At 41.2% G+C, this 16,317-nt stretch overlaps 1 protein-coding gene across 5 annotated transcripts in view; it reads right to left on the reverse strand.

Annotated features, from left to right (window-relative positions):
* DIS3L2 (DIS3 like 3'-5' exoribonuclease 2) overlaps positions 1-16,317 on the reverse strand; it is a 197,739-nt gene that overhangs the window by 124,249 nt on the left and 57,173 nt on the right. For all 5 annotated transcript variants that reach the window (XM_075031552.1, XM_075031553.1, XM_075031551.1 and 2 more), the window contains one exon: positions 10,252-10,486. In XM_075031552.1, the coding sequence (XP_074887653.1) occupies positions 10,252-10,486 (235 nt within the window). The remainder of the gene's footprint in view (positions 1-10,251; positions 10,487-16,317) is intronic.

Consider the following 16,317-nt stretch of genomic DNA (forward strand, 5'->3'; position numbering starts at 1 on the left):
GCTGGAGAGTATCTTCTTCTTCAGGGGTCTCTCCAATTTCAGCATCCTTCCCAAAAATTCCTAGGATTATTAGAGACTCCAGCAGACAGAGCCTGGGATCTACAACTATATCATCAACAGAAAGAAAGAAGGAAGCAAATCCCAGCCATCTACTTATTCTTACCCATCTTTCTTAATCACCTTCAGTATCTAAAAGGTCATCACATACATTTACTAACGGGGAACGCTCCTGAAACAAGGGACAGGGAAGAAGAGACACGAGCAACTCTGTACTGCTGTGGCCAAGAGATGTAGACTTCTCTATAGCTTGTAGCTGCTCCTTTTGAAGTCAAAATTTTGTCGGTACTGGGGCTACATCTAATTCTTTGAGGATCTACAATAGCACAGAACCAGCAATGAGGGTGACAAACTCCCTGTGACAAACCCCTTTGCTCAGAAAGGAGAACCACCCAGATCCAATGTCCACCTGGCTCAGTTGTCAAATTACTGCACAGAAACCTCAGTCTCAATAGCGATCATCTGCCACGAGAGTCTGGTACCTGAGTCCCCTAAAGACACTTCTGACAGTCCCTCTCCTTCACCGCACATCCCTCTTCCCTCCAGTGGAGCTGGAACTTGGTGGGTGGGCAGAGGGGAGGTATCAGAGCCCCACCAGAGGCTGGTGGTCTAGATCTGAGCTCGGAGACACAAACAGCTCCCACAACAGGGCAGAGCCACAGAGGCAATCCTAAAGGAGAGTTAACTTGTGAGAGGAGCAGCATTTTGAGCAGGGGAGGTGGGAAGAAACTCCTTGCATTATGCCAAACTAAAAATGAATTATTCTGACCCCTTTACTGCAGTGGTTATCCAATGACCATTCAATATTTCCACCCTGGGCAAAGACATGTTTTCTGAGAAAGATTTACTATGTTAGCTTAGGCAATACTTCATAAGCTTATCTTACAGTGCAAACACACTTCAGCAACTAGAATCCAGTGAAACTGCATTATAATCTCAGTGTTTTCCTTTCAGCGATTATCTGACAAACCAAAACTGTAATAGTCCTACTTAAAAAAAAATTAGGCACTAGATACAAAAAGCAACTCAAATTAGTTATGTTATTACCAACAAAGTAGATCCAGGACACTTGGAATTTGCCTCCCTCTGTAAGAGATCAGTTTAGGCAGCTTCAGTACACACTTAGATTTGCCTGACAAGCATTCCTAGGTCAAACATTATTTTTTTTAAAGCCCCCCAAATTTCCTTTTACAATTAAATTACCATGACGTTAAAAGGTGGCCAAAGTGGACCAAAAGTCATCAGACTAGAATTCTGATTACTTGTGACAGATCCAAAATTATTTTCACTAAGTTTGCATTGGTCACTGTGGAAATTTGCAATTCTGTCCAAAAAGAATACAACTAAAGATGCAATATCCACTTGCAAATGAAAATATATCGCAGTTTCAGATCTCAAAAACAACTCACTGGAAAAAAAAAAATCTCCTTCCCCGGGTGGAAAGAAATAAGTTTTAAAAAAAAAAACAGTTTGATGTTTGCTACTTCAGCTAGAAAAAAAAAATCTACTTGAGAAGTTAGTTGGCTTACTCTACATAGGCATATCTAAGAATCCCATCAGAAAGCATTATTGATATGAAGCTTTTAAAGAAAATATTGCTCTTCAGCTTAGTGCTTAGATACTAGCACATCTGTAAACCTTTCAACAGCAGTCTTCTACTTACTAATGAAGTAACAACACTTAGGTTCTCTGACATCTGCTTCAATAAGCAGTTTTCAGCATATTATGTTTTAGAACCAAATACATAAGGAAAGTGGTGTAAAACAAACCAATTCATTATAAATATCTCAAGGATTGTGTGTCACACTCAAAGGCAATGTGTTTTTAGAAGTTCTGTCTATATCAATACAAAAGACATGGAAATGAAAACTCCCTTCAACCAAAAAGCAGTACATTCAAATACACGCACAGATTTTCCCTGGTCTACGCTATTCTGCTACAACCTTCTTTTTTAGGGACAACAAGGAGGAAACATGTTACTGTTTAGAAGACAGTACAAGGGCTCTTCACATTCTGCCACCAATGTTTATCGGCATAGAACAGGTTTTTTCCTCCAGAACACAAAACTGATGGTAGGAACCAGTAGGTCACACCATACTTGGTCCTCCCTTCACCAAGTAAACCAAAATGTAATTTTTTGAGGATCAAAGTTTTCTTAGAAACACCTGTCCCTAGCTGGATGATTTCAGTTCCTACAAAGTTATTTCAATACCTACAGAGGTAGGAGCTCTGAACTTCTCCTGATCTTGGCAGACTTCTCCCCCATGGAGTCCACAGTACAGAGGTCCAAGTGAGCTCTCTGTGAAGTCTCACCTAGCAGACCAAAGAGCCTCTCCTCCCTACCCAAAAGGTAGGTAGGAAGGAAAATGCCATTTCACTTGGTACCAGGTACTATCTAAAACTGGAATTTATTTTAAACGGGCTATAAGAAGGCTCACTTAGGAAAATATCATGCAAGAAGCAGTACTTTGTGAGTATTTATATCTCCACACACAGAGCTTTCCGCCTGTGATGGAGGGAAGACAGGTAGTTCACTGTGATGAGACTGTTAAGCCAACAGCTTTGGAATTTAACACATGCAGCCTGTCCAAAATCAGCCTAACAGCTCCTGTGTGCAATGCAAGAGGGCTCTGCAGGTAAGAAGCAAAGCTGCTGCAAATTATGCAGCACTCCCGAGTTGTCTCATCACAGAGCTGTGTGTCTAATGAATAGGACTAACTTCCTTAGAGATGTTTATTTTGAATACTCATTTAAGTAGACTCACCCTGCCACAGCTGTTCATGCCTAAGCGCCTGAACTCACACACCTGCGTGCCCAATGGCACAGTGAAGATGAGAACCAGGAGACTCAGATGATTAGCAAGAAGATTTTTGAAGATGCACAGGCAGGAGAAGAGCCTCAGAGAGGGAGAGGAAAGGCATAATAATGGATGTGTACAGCAGAGAGACAAGCATCTGCAATAACACAGAGCAAAGGCAACGTGAAGAGGTGAGTATAACTGGCTTCCTTACACACGCAACACAGCCAAGCATATAATTATTTACTTATATTTAGCCACCTCCACAAGGAAGGATGGAGGACATGGCAGAATGATGAGACAGGAATGTCACTTTTCCTTAGAACCCTCCAAGCCTGATCCACAACAAAGATTCAATGTCATTTTGGGAAGCTGCCATCTAGCCCAACAGATCAAACCGTAGCTGTCTCAGTAGCCCAGTAACGTTACTACAACCACAGCACGGGTGCTCAGGCTTCCTGGCCCTCTCATGTCCTTGAGAAGCTGCCAGTCAACAGGGGGCTTGGAAGCTTTATTGCAACAGAATTAAACCTCAAAAAAACCAGGTAGTGTTGCAGTCTACATAAATACAGTTTTATTACATTAACAGCAAGTAAAATTAAAATGTTACACAAACATTTCCATTGAGTATTTTGCCTATCTACTTAATGTTCTTCCTTCCTGCCTGTGCATTTGTTCCTAAAGTGTGTGTGTCCAATTTTACTATTGCATGGAAAATATGTTAGCTGAATGAATCCTAACCTGATTCATCCTGGAAACCTTGCTGCTAACAATGACCATACTCTAATTAATGTTTATCTTCACACCCACCATTCATGCTCAGTATCATGCCCTCTCACTTGCTTGACCTAAACTTGTAACTCAAAGAAGAAACACAGGTGAATTCAGGAACATATGGTAATATGCTGAACTTAATCTAATTCCTGTTACCTGATTGCATAAGTAATTTATTAAATTTTTTTGTCTTACTTAAGAAGTCATTTGGGGGTCAAGATAAGTTACTAGGGAAGAACAGCATAAGAAGCTTTCCCAGCATTAACTTCCACTGCAGGCTTCAGCTGTGCAACAAAAGAATAACTGGAGCTTATTCAGCCCATAGCATTTAATCAATGCAGCCATAAAGCCCAATTTGTTCAATACCAGTAGAACACTTTTCTTAAGTTGCTATACTGTTTACTCTTCAAGAAATCTATGCTCTCATTTGAGAAAAGTTATAGCAACAACCAGAAGAGCTAGATCCAGAGACCCGCAAACATGAACTTAGGATAAACTAATAGAGAGCTGTCTCGAGCAGCTGAAACGGCTCCAGCTTCTCTGCTGGTTTTCCAAGCTTCAGCAGAGTGAAACTGATCTGATTTTTGACAGTTCCACCTCAAGGATTTCTATTAAAAGCCGTGTAACTGAGAAGATTTCCTGGTGAGCTTTCACTCTGCTGTGGCCTAGAAATGTTAAGAGCTATGCAGTGGAGACAATCCATCTCCAGAAAGCTGCAGGCTAGGAAAGAAGCGTGAAGACTCCTTAAAAGCACTCAGAGTGAATGGGAGCCTCTGGAGAGAACGGAGAAGAACATTTATTCCTTCCAGCAGCCAGTGACGTTGGTGGGCTCCAAATTTGTCAGAGATTTCATGGCAGCTAAACTGAAAGAAGGGGGAACCTGAGCAGAGCAGAGGGACAGCATGCGGTCCATGTCACCATCCTCCTTTCCCTACTAGCCTTGGCCAAAGAGAGGAACAGTAGTATCTCTCTAAACTCTGCCTATGCCAATACGAGACACTGCCAACTGCAGAAGGACTCCAGGTGCCAGAGGAAGACACAAAAGAAAGGTAGGCACCTTGTCAAGCTTAAAAGAAGACAGAAAGGACACAAAAGCACAAGAGGGGGCATGGAAATGCATGAGAAGGTGCAGAGGTACAAAACAGAGATTAAACTCTAGATTATAAATACTTTTTTTTTCTTTGCTAGAAGGATCCAAAAACCTTTCTAAGCACTGGCTCTAGAGCATCATCTTGGGAAAAGAATGGTTTAATACATTATCACACAACCATACGGTGAACTTACCAAATGCCACCACTTCTGTTCAGCCAAGCAATCCCGAAACACTCAGTAACAGCCTCCAGTCAGTTGCAGTGTGGACACCAAGCAATTTTAGGTTATAAATTTTGAGCTTACCAGGGCTTCTAGAGACTGACAGTTACATTTGACTTGAAAAGAGATCAACCAGCATCCACCTGGCCAATGCTGAACAGACAGGGAGACAAGGAGCAAGGAACAGACAGGAGCAAGTTCTGCAGCAGCTCCAACCGAAATTCTGTTGACTCTACCTATTAACCATCAGCTATTCAATTCAATCTTCCATCATGCAATTGGCTGAGTTAGCTGTCAGTTTACTCTGCCTGTATACAAGCTACTTCTATTCAAAATTCATTATGTCAAGGCAGTAAGCAAGCCTCGGACATTCACATATTCAAACTCTGATTTGCAAAAGTATAGGTGTAAGTGGAAATCCTGAACAAACACAACTACCTGATTGCTGCCAGGGCAGCCAGTCCACCAACTTGATGACTTCTGTGAGCCACCCCGTGGGAAGCAGGATATTCTGTGTATCTGGTAAAGTAAGATCTCTTGTGAGAAGAGTTGAAAAAAGCTGAGCAAACTAGTTTGACAAGGATAGCTTTTGGCATAGTGACACAGTTTTACAAACTTTTATTTGAATATCTTTTCGCTAAGAAAGGCTGAGGCACTTTTATGAGCACAGCTGCCATTCTCAAGAGTACAAGGAGCTGCTACTGTTCAATTGCTGATGTTTCTTTATCAGAGCAATCTGATTCCAATATTTAACAAGAGACAGCTCACATTTGTATGAAACTCATGTGACACACAAGTCTGTGTAGGGATAGAGCATCGTAAAGTATTCTGTACAGAACATTTTGCACCTTCCCTGGTTTGGGAGGATACAGAAAAGTTTCTAATTTTTATTACATATTGAAATGGAGTATAAGGAAAATCCTTCTACTGCAGTGACAAGTCACAGAAATAATGTATTCTAGGTCAGTACTAAGTGATAAGATAAAAGTTACATTACCTCTGTTGCAGTAGTCAATGTGAATGAGGATTAAGGAAAAGAATTACAGACCTGACAAAGGTCATGTCAACTGGCAGATGACTCCTCTGGATAGCAGTAACACAAAGTAAGTTGAGGTCTCAGGGTAAAACAGAGGACTTGCATGTCAGTACCAAGCACTACAGAGAATTAATCTTTTCTGTGTACACAGTATCATTCAGACTAGTGCCAGGATGCTGTTGCCTTGTTCTTTGCCTGCATTTCAACAGGGCATAGAAACCCCAGAGAGGGTTTGAAGGACACTAGTAAGGGAGCTGAGAAACTTTCTTCAGGGTTCTCATTCTTACTGTCTTTGTAAAGAAAAAAAAAAAAAAGAAAGTTTGTTTAGTGTGTAGAGATATTTACAACTTGGAAATACAGCTGAAAACACAAGAGGACAGTTTTCCAACTTTGCTAAAAAAGACCTACCTCCAATGACCAAAACTTAGCATTAAGACAATCTAACTTTGGAACAGGACAGTATTGCTCTTTGCGTAGAACAGCATGCTGGAGAGGAAAATGGCTCATCATTTCCTAGACCAGAGACTTCTCTGAAGATAATCTTTAACCCAACTGCTTTGCAAGAAGAGTTCAGAAAAGCAGAGCAAACTCGTCTGACCAGGACAGCTTCTGGCAGAATGAAACCAGTTATGAACTTTTATTTAAATACCCTTGAGCAAAGCAAGACTGACGCACTTTTATGAGCACAAGAACTTTCAGAAAGTACACAGGCTGAGAATTAGGCTGAATGTGATGGTCTCTTCACTTCTGTGGACCTCCCTCTTGCTTATTCTATCTTTTCTGGGGTCTTAGGAAGAGAAGGGCAGGAAGCACAGCTCTCATAACTGCAACACTTAGTGAAGACAGATCCAACACCTGAGTCTCACTCAGCCTGCAGCCCCACGCATAACAATTTATACCAGTTTGCTTTAAGCCCCACAGAGGCATAGGAAGCCCAACATACAATGACTTCAGGGAAATTCATTCCACTCAAATCTGAGCCATAATCAGCATACAAAGTGTTTCATGCTTCAGAGCTTCTGACAGCAAAGGCCAACCCCAAATTCTTTGCCCCAGTGTGTAACTACAGATGGAGGGGGTCACTGTGCTCTGAAGAGGAACAGAGCCACAGCAAGGGATGGGACACAGGCCAGGGTAGAAAAGATATCAAAACAGCCTGCACTCCCAGTGCAACCCAGAGTGCTCGTATTCAAATGACATATCTTCTTTTATTCTTCATGGTTCATTCTGACCATCAGCAGCAGAACAAATGAGCCAGCAACAGAGAGATCATGTAATTCTACTCCTCCGTTAGAAAGGACAAAAGCCATCTTGCAAGTGAGAGGCAGCAATCTGCAGAGCTTGTGTATATGCACGAAGATTTGAGCACTGTCTCAACGTGGCTCTGGGTTTTTTTGCCCCAGAATGAGTAAAATTTACTTTTGATTCTATTAGAGTAGCCATGGATATTTTTCACCCCCAGAAATCTGGTGAATTTTTTTTTAGTTTGGATTTTGTTTAGGTCTTTTATATATATAGATCTTTTTATATATACACACACACATATATACACACATGCACATACATACATAAAGTGCACATGAGAACGTGATAAACTGTTTCTTGATTTTATTTTATTAAATATGATACCCTTGATGGCATCTTTGTCCAGCTTGAAACCTTCACACTTCCCTATGTTAAGGAAAAAAAGAAGAAAGCACACTACAAGTGTTCATTTAAGAGTTGCACTGGCCACAAATTATTTCTGCTGCTCCCTTCTGTGCATAAGGCCATGCAATGAGTCTGTGTAATAAACCCTACAAAGGAATGCTCTTAGGGAAAGTAAGTAAACCACTAGTTTTGGTGGGTCAGCAAGAAATCCCCCCTATGGGAACTCATCTCCCATCCACCCCTCTGTGTTTTGCTGCAGTAGTTGTTTCCAGCAGAAGGGATGTAACATGAAAGAAAAGGCTCACAGGCAGTTAACTTGAAAGGAAAGTTCAACAGGCAGCATCAGCCAAGCAGCCCTCCCAGGGGAGGCCCACATTACACAGGGAAGGGCACTTCCACTCACTACAGTCCAACCCTGCAAAGCATTCTGCCTCCCAATGCCGGTACCACATTCCAGTGGATGGCCTTAGTAAGTCCAGTGGATATTATCCTCTAAGGCTAAGTTCTGCCTTGAAACAGTGTATGTTTGGTCCTTTTAAAAAAGCCACACCTGTGAAGACTGAATTTGGCAGGATCTTTTCTTTTTTCATGACAGTTATCACTGATGCTGGAATAACTATATCTGTTTTCCAGGCAAGACTTAAAATCTGGGTAAGTGATGATATGAGAAATTGCATGAAAGACAGGAAACAAGCCAAAGCAATCATCAACTGCTCAAAAACACCTTCAGAAAAAGCAGCATCATAAACTTTATATGTATAAAAAAAGGACAGCATTAAAAAGCAGAGCAAGAAGAAACTAGAGAAAAATCCATATGAGTTATATGGCCAAAGAAGCTGAAGCAACTATTAAAAGAGGCGATAGCAAAATACAAACTCAGCAGAAATCTAACTGGCACATCCACACCAGCCACAAGGCTTGTTAAGGATGAACACGAAAAGGCCTTCAAAACAAAAGAAAACAGTTGGCTTAGGCAACTGCGATGGAAAAGTAGGTTGGATTTCAACTGTGTAGAAAATAAGCTGACCTAACATTTGCCCTACAAATATTCTCCAAAGATAGAATTAAGTGGCAAAAACCACTCAGATGGCACAGATTTTAAGAGGTGACTTGATAACCTCCAACACAGGTCACTCCAGAGCATCTTGAGGAACTATGATGCACCAAGAAAAGCAACTCTCATCAAGCGTTTACACTAAAGGACAGTCATACAGGTAAAGTAAAATATTGGCTCGAGTCTGTATTTATTTTAGATGCTGGTGTCAAACTAGAATGTATTTCTCTGAATTTTAAGTTGCCATTGCTATCAGAACCAACAGAGACACAACAGACACAACATGTGACTCAGGAGCATTTTTAGGAGATTTAGGAGATTTAGAATTGTCGAGTCAAAGTGGCAGCTCAACAGTGTGCAGCTACAACAGAGTGTGTAAGACTGCAAAAAAGATGAGGTTAATAACTAGCTGTGTAAAACATCCACAGACAAGATGAGTAACTCCCAACTCAAGCCCTATGCTGGAAAGCAACAGAACAAGACGGAAGTTGGTTCACATACCTTGGCAGTAACTCAAAGACAGTGGAGGGACCCAGAAGGAAATAACAGCATGAACTGGTGAGGTGGCAGCTCCATTCATGAGCTGAAACCAATGTTTTCTCCTAAAAACTACAACACTTCCACTCAAATGTTACTTCCAGTTTTATTAACAGATAGGTGTGAAAAATGGAAGTCTACCAACAGTACAGGCAGAGGTCTGTGCATCTTCAAAAGCAATCTCTCAGGAAAACAGGAGGCATTAAAAAGAATAGCTTTACAACCACCACCACGATTTGTCAGAGACTAACAATTACTTATGTCCTAAGTTACTGCCATCTTTTCTGGACAACGGGGGCATGCATCAAGAATGCACCAGAATATCTGTCCTGAAAAATTTTTCACCAGCAGCTGAAGGCACATGTTAAATGTGCCAGTTGTCAGAATCCTTTCAACACATAGCTCTTCAGGAAGGGATTTAGTACTAGAAAGGACATGCAAAGAGCAACATAAGCATAGTTTGGGACAGGGAGCCTATTTTATTTTGCCCTAAGCAACACTTGATGGTTTGGATGGAATTCAGATTCAGAATAAAATAGGTTTGCCTTCAAAACAGATTGCATAATTGGCTTTAGGTTTTAGTCCAATTTTCTTTTTAAATGGACCAAATCTTTAAGTTGCTCATAAGTCAACTGTTTGAAAACAGCAACAAACCTAACTGCCCCCAAGGAAATATATTCTTATCCCCAAACTGAGACACATAGATTGGCCAGCCAAGCTGCAATGAAGGAAACTGCTACAGCAGCATCTTGAATTAAACAGCAACCAGCAGTCCCCAGACAGCCCTGAGAACTGCAAATCTAAAGGTGTGACTTCTGTTTCACAGATTTACTTTGCATCAATCAAAACTACATAAAACCCAGTCCTTAATATCCATTCAAAACTATGAAGGCAGTTTAGCAGAAAGGGATAGAAGTGATAAGGCATTAAGCTTTTATGCCCGTATTTTATATCTTGCAGCAAAGCAAGGCAACAAAGTAATACTTCAACAGTTTGTTCAAATAAAGGTTTAAATCAGCAATCTGATCTACTCACCCTTTTCACCGGTATCCAGGGAAAGTTTCTTAATGTCATCAGTCAACGTATCCTTCAAGAGGTCTTGTCCATGTTCTGCATCATTATCATCAAACTGAGCTTCTATAATGACATCCGGACTTTCAGCATCGCCTTTTGCTGCCTCTTGAGGAATGCAAGTCCCCAACATATCCTCAGGGACATCTGATTCATGCGTGGCTTCTGCTTCTTTGTCACTACCATCTGCCTTTATTACCTGAAGGAGCAGGGGATTAAGAGAAAAAAAGAGGCAAGCTAAATCACTGGACTGAAGAAAGAAAACATTCTCTTTCTTTTTTCATCTGCATCCCCAAGGAGCTGACAATGAATTGTGGGTGGCTGGTGGCACACTGCAATTGCTGTGTAATTAGCCACAGATATTGCACAATCGAAAGAGGTACCTCACTAGGATAAAGACGGGAACAGCATGGCTTTTGCAGTACCTCAACTGTGACAATAATGTATCCAAAGCGTATCTAGAGCATAACCATACAGTTCCTGCCAAGCCTCTAATCGGCTCTCCAGAAGCTGGGAGTAAGCACAGAGAGGGAGGAGGATACACTACAGTTTAATGAGTTGCTTAGACCATTGTTCACCAAGATACACTAATCATCCTGGGAAGTCCCAAAACTCAAGCAGTTCCAGTGAATGCTGGGATCATGTCAAAGCACATCTCCGGGACAGCTCCCCAACACACAATTAGGAACAGACTGAAAAAGTACAGACCAGAGAACACGGTGCCCTGTGACCTGCGGAGTAACTGGACTGTGGCAGCTTGGTAAGGCACCAAGCTCTACATTTATTTTAGGCTCTGGCCTTTTTGTTAAAGGCACTCAGTTATTGCTGTTACTTATACAAATCTCCTAATTAAATTACCAAGCAGAATGAACTCAATTAAAGTACAAATTACTTAACCATTAACTACTGATAATTCAGATAAGTAACTGACCATTGCTACAGGTTTGTCCCCACTTTAGTGCAGCAATGGCACAGGGGGGAGGAGAAACCATATGTCTAATCACGTCAAACAAAATCATGAAGAACCCATGTCCCAGTAAGGTACCCACCAGACCTGGATGGCATCCCTCACTGCATGTGACAAAGGCAGAAACTGCTCCATCTCAAGATATAATGATCAAAATGGTTGATACCTTGGATACATATGCCTTTACTAGCATCCTTCATGCAACCAACAGCGAGTTGCAAGCACCAACCTGGCCCTGGAACCTAAATCCAGGTTTTAGTTTCAAAAATGTTTAAGTTTCACTCAAGCTGTGGTACTTCAGTGCAAGATTCAAATCAGCATCTAATAAGAAATAACCTACTGAACATTAAAATCACAAAGAAACTGGGTGACCCCATTCCAATGTCTCCCAGCAACTGAGCTCCTCTCCAGCTGGTGCTGGTGTTCACCAGGCAAGTAACTCCCTGGAGATGCTCCTCCAAGGTTGCCAATCCTCAGCATCGCTAACCCAGTACATGACAGCAGCAATTCATGCCACCAGCAAGGCAAGTGAAGGGCCCTTTAAAAAACGCAATAAACCCCCCCAACTTTCTGGTAACATACTTTATATGATAGATGTAGTCACTAGAAATAAGCATAAATAGCCTCAACAGGTCCTAGCTGAAGACAACCATTCCAAGTAAGAAAAATACAATCCAAAAAGCTCCACGAATTATTATTTAGTAACTAAAAAGCAAACAGATCAAATCAGACATGTACAGGGAAGACTTTCACAATTTTACATACACAGAGATACAGTCATGCTTTCAAGCAGTACTCATTTCTTTGTAATCTTTTCACAATACATAACAGAAACAAAATCAATTTTAAAATGGGGTTGAATTCAAGTCTCTCAAAAAAAAAAACCTCAGATGACATTACTTTGAACTCTTGTTACCTTTTGTGACTCCGCTTTCCATCTTTATTTCCATTTTTTAATATGTATATAATTTGTTACCATAGCAGATTTTGACTCAAACATTAAATTGTGACAAAAAGGGAGAAAGTTTGGCAGAAGGTGGGAAAATGGCTGATTATTAAGCCTGGCTGCGTTTGGTACATAAAATACTGACACACAATGGTCTGGGCAAGAACAGTCTATTAGATTAGAGAGCTGACAAGGCTCCACACGCTAGTGACTCTGCCAGTGTGCCTATCCAAAAAGAAAACCAGTGTCAACAGCAATGTTTGGACCCTACCATGGTCAGATGTGGATGTATTCAGCTCTTAAATTTCAATTGCACCAGATGTGTGCAAGTGTGCAACTGCAGCAGGAGTTCATTTTATTCAACCTCTTCAGGCTTTGCCTGAATTTCTTTCTCTCCAAGTCATTCTTTGGAGAGTGTGAGATGTGTTTCAGGTGCTAAATTATAAACCTTTCTATAGGTAATGCAGCGAACAACATCAAATATATCCGAATGATAGGAAGTGCTTCTCTAAAAACGTAGCACTGAAAAGCTTAGGCTTGAAGAGTTTATGTTGCATTAAAAAAGGCAGCAGGTACAGATTTCTTTTTAAATGCTAAATTACCGTGCTTCCCCCCAAGCTAGAGGATACACGCTGCTGTCACTAGCTAGCATGGTACTCCAGCTGTGACTACCTAAGCCCCCAGTCACACATTTCCTTATGGATTTGCAAATGAATTTTTAAGTAAAGTTTTCCAGAGTCCACAAAATCACAACCTCCATGCAGTGTGGAGTAGCAAAGTGTCCAGATGCTGGCAAGCATGGGCGATAGGATTTGTTTTCTTTTTAAGGCCAAGACAGATCATTTAGGCTGACCTCATACAGAACAGAACAGGGAATTTCACCCAGGATTTCTTACATCACACCAAAAATTTAGAGAAGCTGTACATCACAAGACTGGAAAGCTGCATAAGACTTCACAAAATCGGGAGCTCAATGGATACAATTACTCCATTTAAGATGATCAGAGTTGCTGGCCAACATGAGCTCATCACACAGATTCCAAAGAGCAGGATCCTTCTGTATATGAGCAGCAGCAAATTTGACCATGACAGAATAAGCATTTCTTACATGCAGCATCTTGGAAACCAGAAACTGATGATATTGCACTCTCCTATTTCTTACCATGCTATTGAAGCTAGCAAGTGACATAATGCATACAGCTAGAACATATCGGTACTTATCAGAGCTGCAGAATAAATTAAATACACAATTGGCTAAGTCTATCACATAGTCCTATGTGCAGTACAGAGCATCATTCTCTGCCAATGCAGCTGACTCTGCATGGACCCAGAAGGAGGGGATTCCCCCTTGCTGCATATGCATGAAATGTATGACCCTACTACCATGCAAACATGCCAGGACGCATGGTTAAAGCTCCTTCAAGGACCTTAACTTCCTGATCTGGGAAGTCAAATGTCAACCTTACAGTTGTCTTATTTTCATATGCTCTTTAATAATAATAAAAAATGTTTTAATAAGCATTTTGACGAAAGTCAGTTGCTTATTTGAATGTCTGATCCTTAAGATAGTGGCTGAAAGTTTTCTTCCAACTTTAAACAAACATCTATCACTGAACAAGTGTCAAGTTTCTGCCCCACAGTGATTGGTTTGTAAAGTCATAGCTGACTGAACACAAGATCTTTGAATGAAAATCCCATTTCAACCATAAATATAATAAAAAACAGCCAGTGGGCAAGAACATCCTGGCATAGATACGTACAATCTGGACAGCAGAGTGATTACCTCGCTGCATCCAGCCCAGTCTTGAAGTAGCCATCAAATGAACAATTGTCCTTACTTGGGAGGAATTTGTTCCAAAAGAAAACTGAACCAGGAATCTGTGCATCTGAAAGCACAAGGGTTACCTCCTGAGCTGCAGGAGAAACTGCTTTCTCTGCCAGAAGCAATCTTATATCCACTCTGTTAGTTCCAAGCTTTTCACAGACTTTCCACCTAAGCCTCACATCCACACATGGACAAAGCCCAGGCCTGTTTACTCTCAGATCAGGTATGGGCTTTTTGTTGCTGCCTCCTCAACGGCAACAGCTAACAACTTATACATTAGTCTATAATCTCAAACTACTGAACCAGACCAGTGATTTTCAATCATCTTTGAGCTATTAACCCCCAGGCATTTTCCAATAGTTGCACCAAGCCCCCAAAGTGTTTAAGCCTGACACTAATAGGTTTGCTTTTCTTCCTTATTCATGTTTGATCCTTACAAGCAATCCATGAATCCTCATAGATCTGAAGATGAGACATGGATGACTGCTGGACTAGACACAGTTGGACGGATGCACCTTGCGTGGTTAAAAACTTTCCACAGAAGAAACTTCTGTTCTCAACAGAAGTTTGTGCACAGAGACTTCCTTCACTGAAAGCATCCTACAGGTAAGGAAGCAGGATCATCTTCCCTACAGCTGTTTTGGACACAGATTCAATACCAATGGAATTCTTCATCTCACTCAAAATGCTGGTATTAAAAAGAGTGTTTTCATAAGGATACTGGGGAAGAATGGAGATGATATAGCGCAACACCTCTGTAAGATAGTCAAAACCCAGCAAAATGCCTCATAATGAGTAATCAAACCCAAAATGTATAACTTATCCAAAAGATTTTAGAAGTGACAAGCCATTAATGGTAACTCTTTTCACTGGGGCAGACAGACAATGCACAAAGAGGCTCCTCACACTGCTACAGAAAAGTGCAATAGAGTCACCAGCGAGTGGAAGCTGAAGACAGATTCATAGCAGGTAGGGAGCTCACATTAAACAGGGAGGACTAAACATTGGAACAGCTATAAAAGAAATAAGGTCTTCGGCCCAAGCCTACCTTCTGTGGTTTGCAAACCAAGGTAAGATGCCTTTCTTCCAAAAAATACTTTGGTCAAACACAAGTTCTGCTTTCACTATAGACAAGTTATTATGCTCAATACTAGGGTGGGGAGACAAAGTTTAGGTCAGAGTCGTTGGTCCTCTTTGCACTTGAGCCTTAGTTAAGCAACAAGTTTGAGAAACAGAAACAGGTTGAAAGCGGTTATTTAAAGACAGCTGAAAACAGGGACTTTGGACCAAATTACCATCTCACCGTTAAAAAGACGGTTGCTACCACAACACTAATACAAACACCACATTTCATACCAATACTGCGAACACCTGCATCTATTAGTCTCCCAGCTTTTGCCATATTAAACAGGCTTCACTTAAAAGCTGGTTCCCTAATGTTCACTCATGAGGGAGTAGGAACGGAGCCTGGCTAACATGAGGATGCTGTCACAGCTCATACATAGATGCTAGAGCCAAGCTACCATAAATATTGCAAGGAAGAGCTTTACTTTTCTGAAAAGAGCAACCAAACAAAGGCTCACTCGCTCTAGCTCCTTCTTGGATAAAGGATGGCACTTCCCATAAGAGAAAAACCACCTGTCCCAATCACCCTTCCTTCTCTTTGTAATCCCACGTACACCAAACAGCTCTGGCAAAGACGACAACTCAGTAAAGGTGACTAGTCTCAGCAGGAGCAGTTATAGCATTACTTTTAAAGTAACAATAAGGTTAGACTGGGGTTTTTTTTGTTGTGGTTTGGATTTTTTTTTATTTTTTTTTAACAATCTTTTAATTCTAAATCACTGGAAACACTTGCTAACAGCCCACAGGACAGCTATTTTATGTTGAACAGCACATTATAGTGTACATTCCAGGCATCACATTGGATGCAGTAATCATACAAACATCCAAACTAAAATATCTCCCTCTTGATTAGGAAAAGGCTACTTGCTCCTCCCCAGCGCGCTCTGTTGTTCCCAGATGTCACACAGCAGTCACTACAAAGCCATCCTGCTTGTGGATTCAAAGGGGTAAATGATCTCAGTACGCAAAGGCTCCTTGGAAACAGCAACTTCAGCAACTTTTCAGAGCCCTTCTCTGACTCGCTCCCACTGCAGTAGGTGAGAGGTGGGAGAGAAACAAGTGAAATCTAATGCATGTGTTTTCAAAACAAAATATAGAGACAGATCTGCAATATGCCCATCAAACCTACTGAATCCCCAAAGCCATCTCCCCTGCCCTCACCAGCAC

The sequence above is a fragment of the Buteo buteo genome, chromosome 7, assembly GCF_964188355.1.
Source record: "Buteo buteo chromosome 7, bButBut1.hap1.1, whole genome shotgun sequence".
In the NCBI taxonomy this organism is placed as follows: domain Eukaryota; kingdom Metazoa; phylum Chordata; class Aves; order Accipitriformes; family Accipitridae; genus Buteo; species Buteo buteo.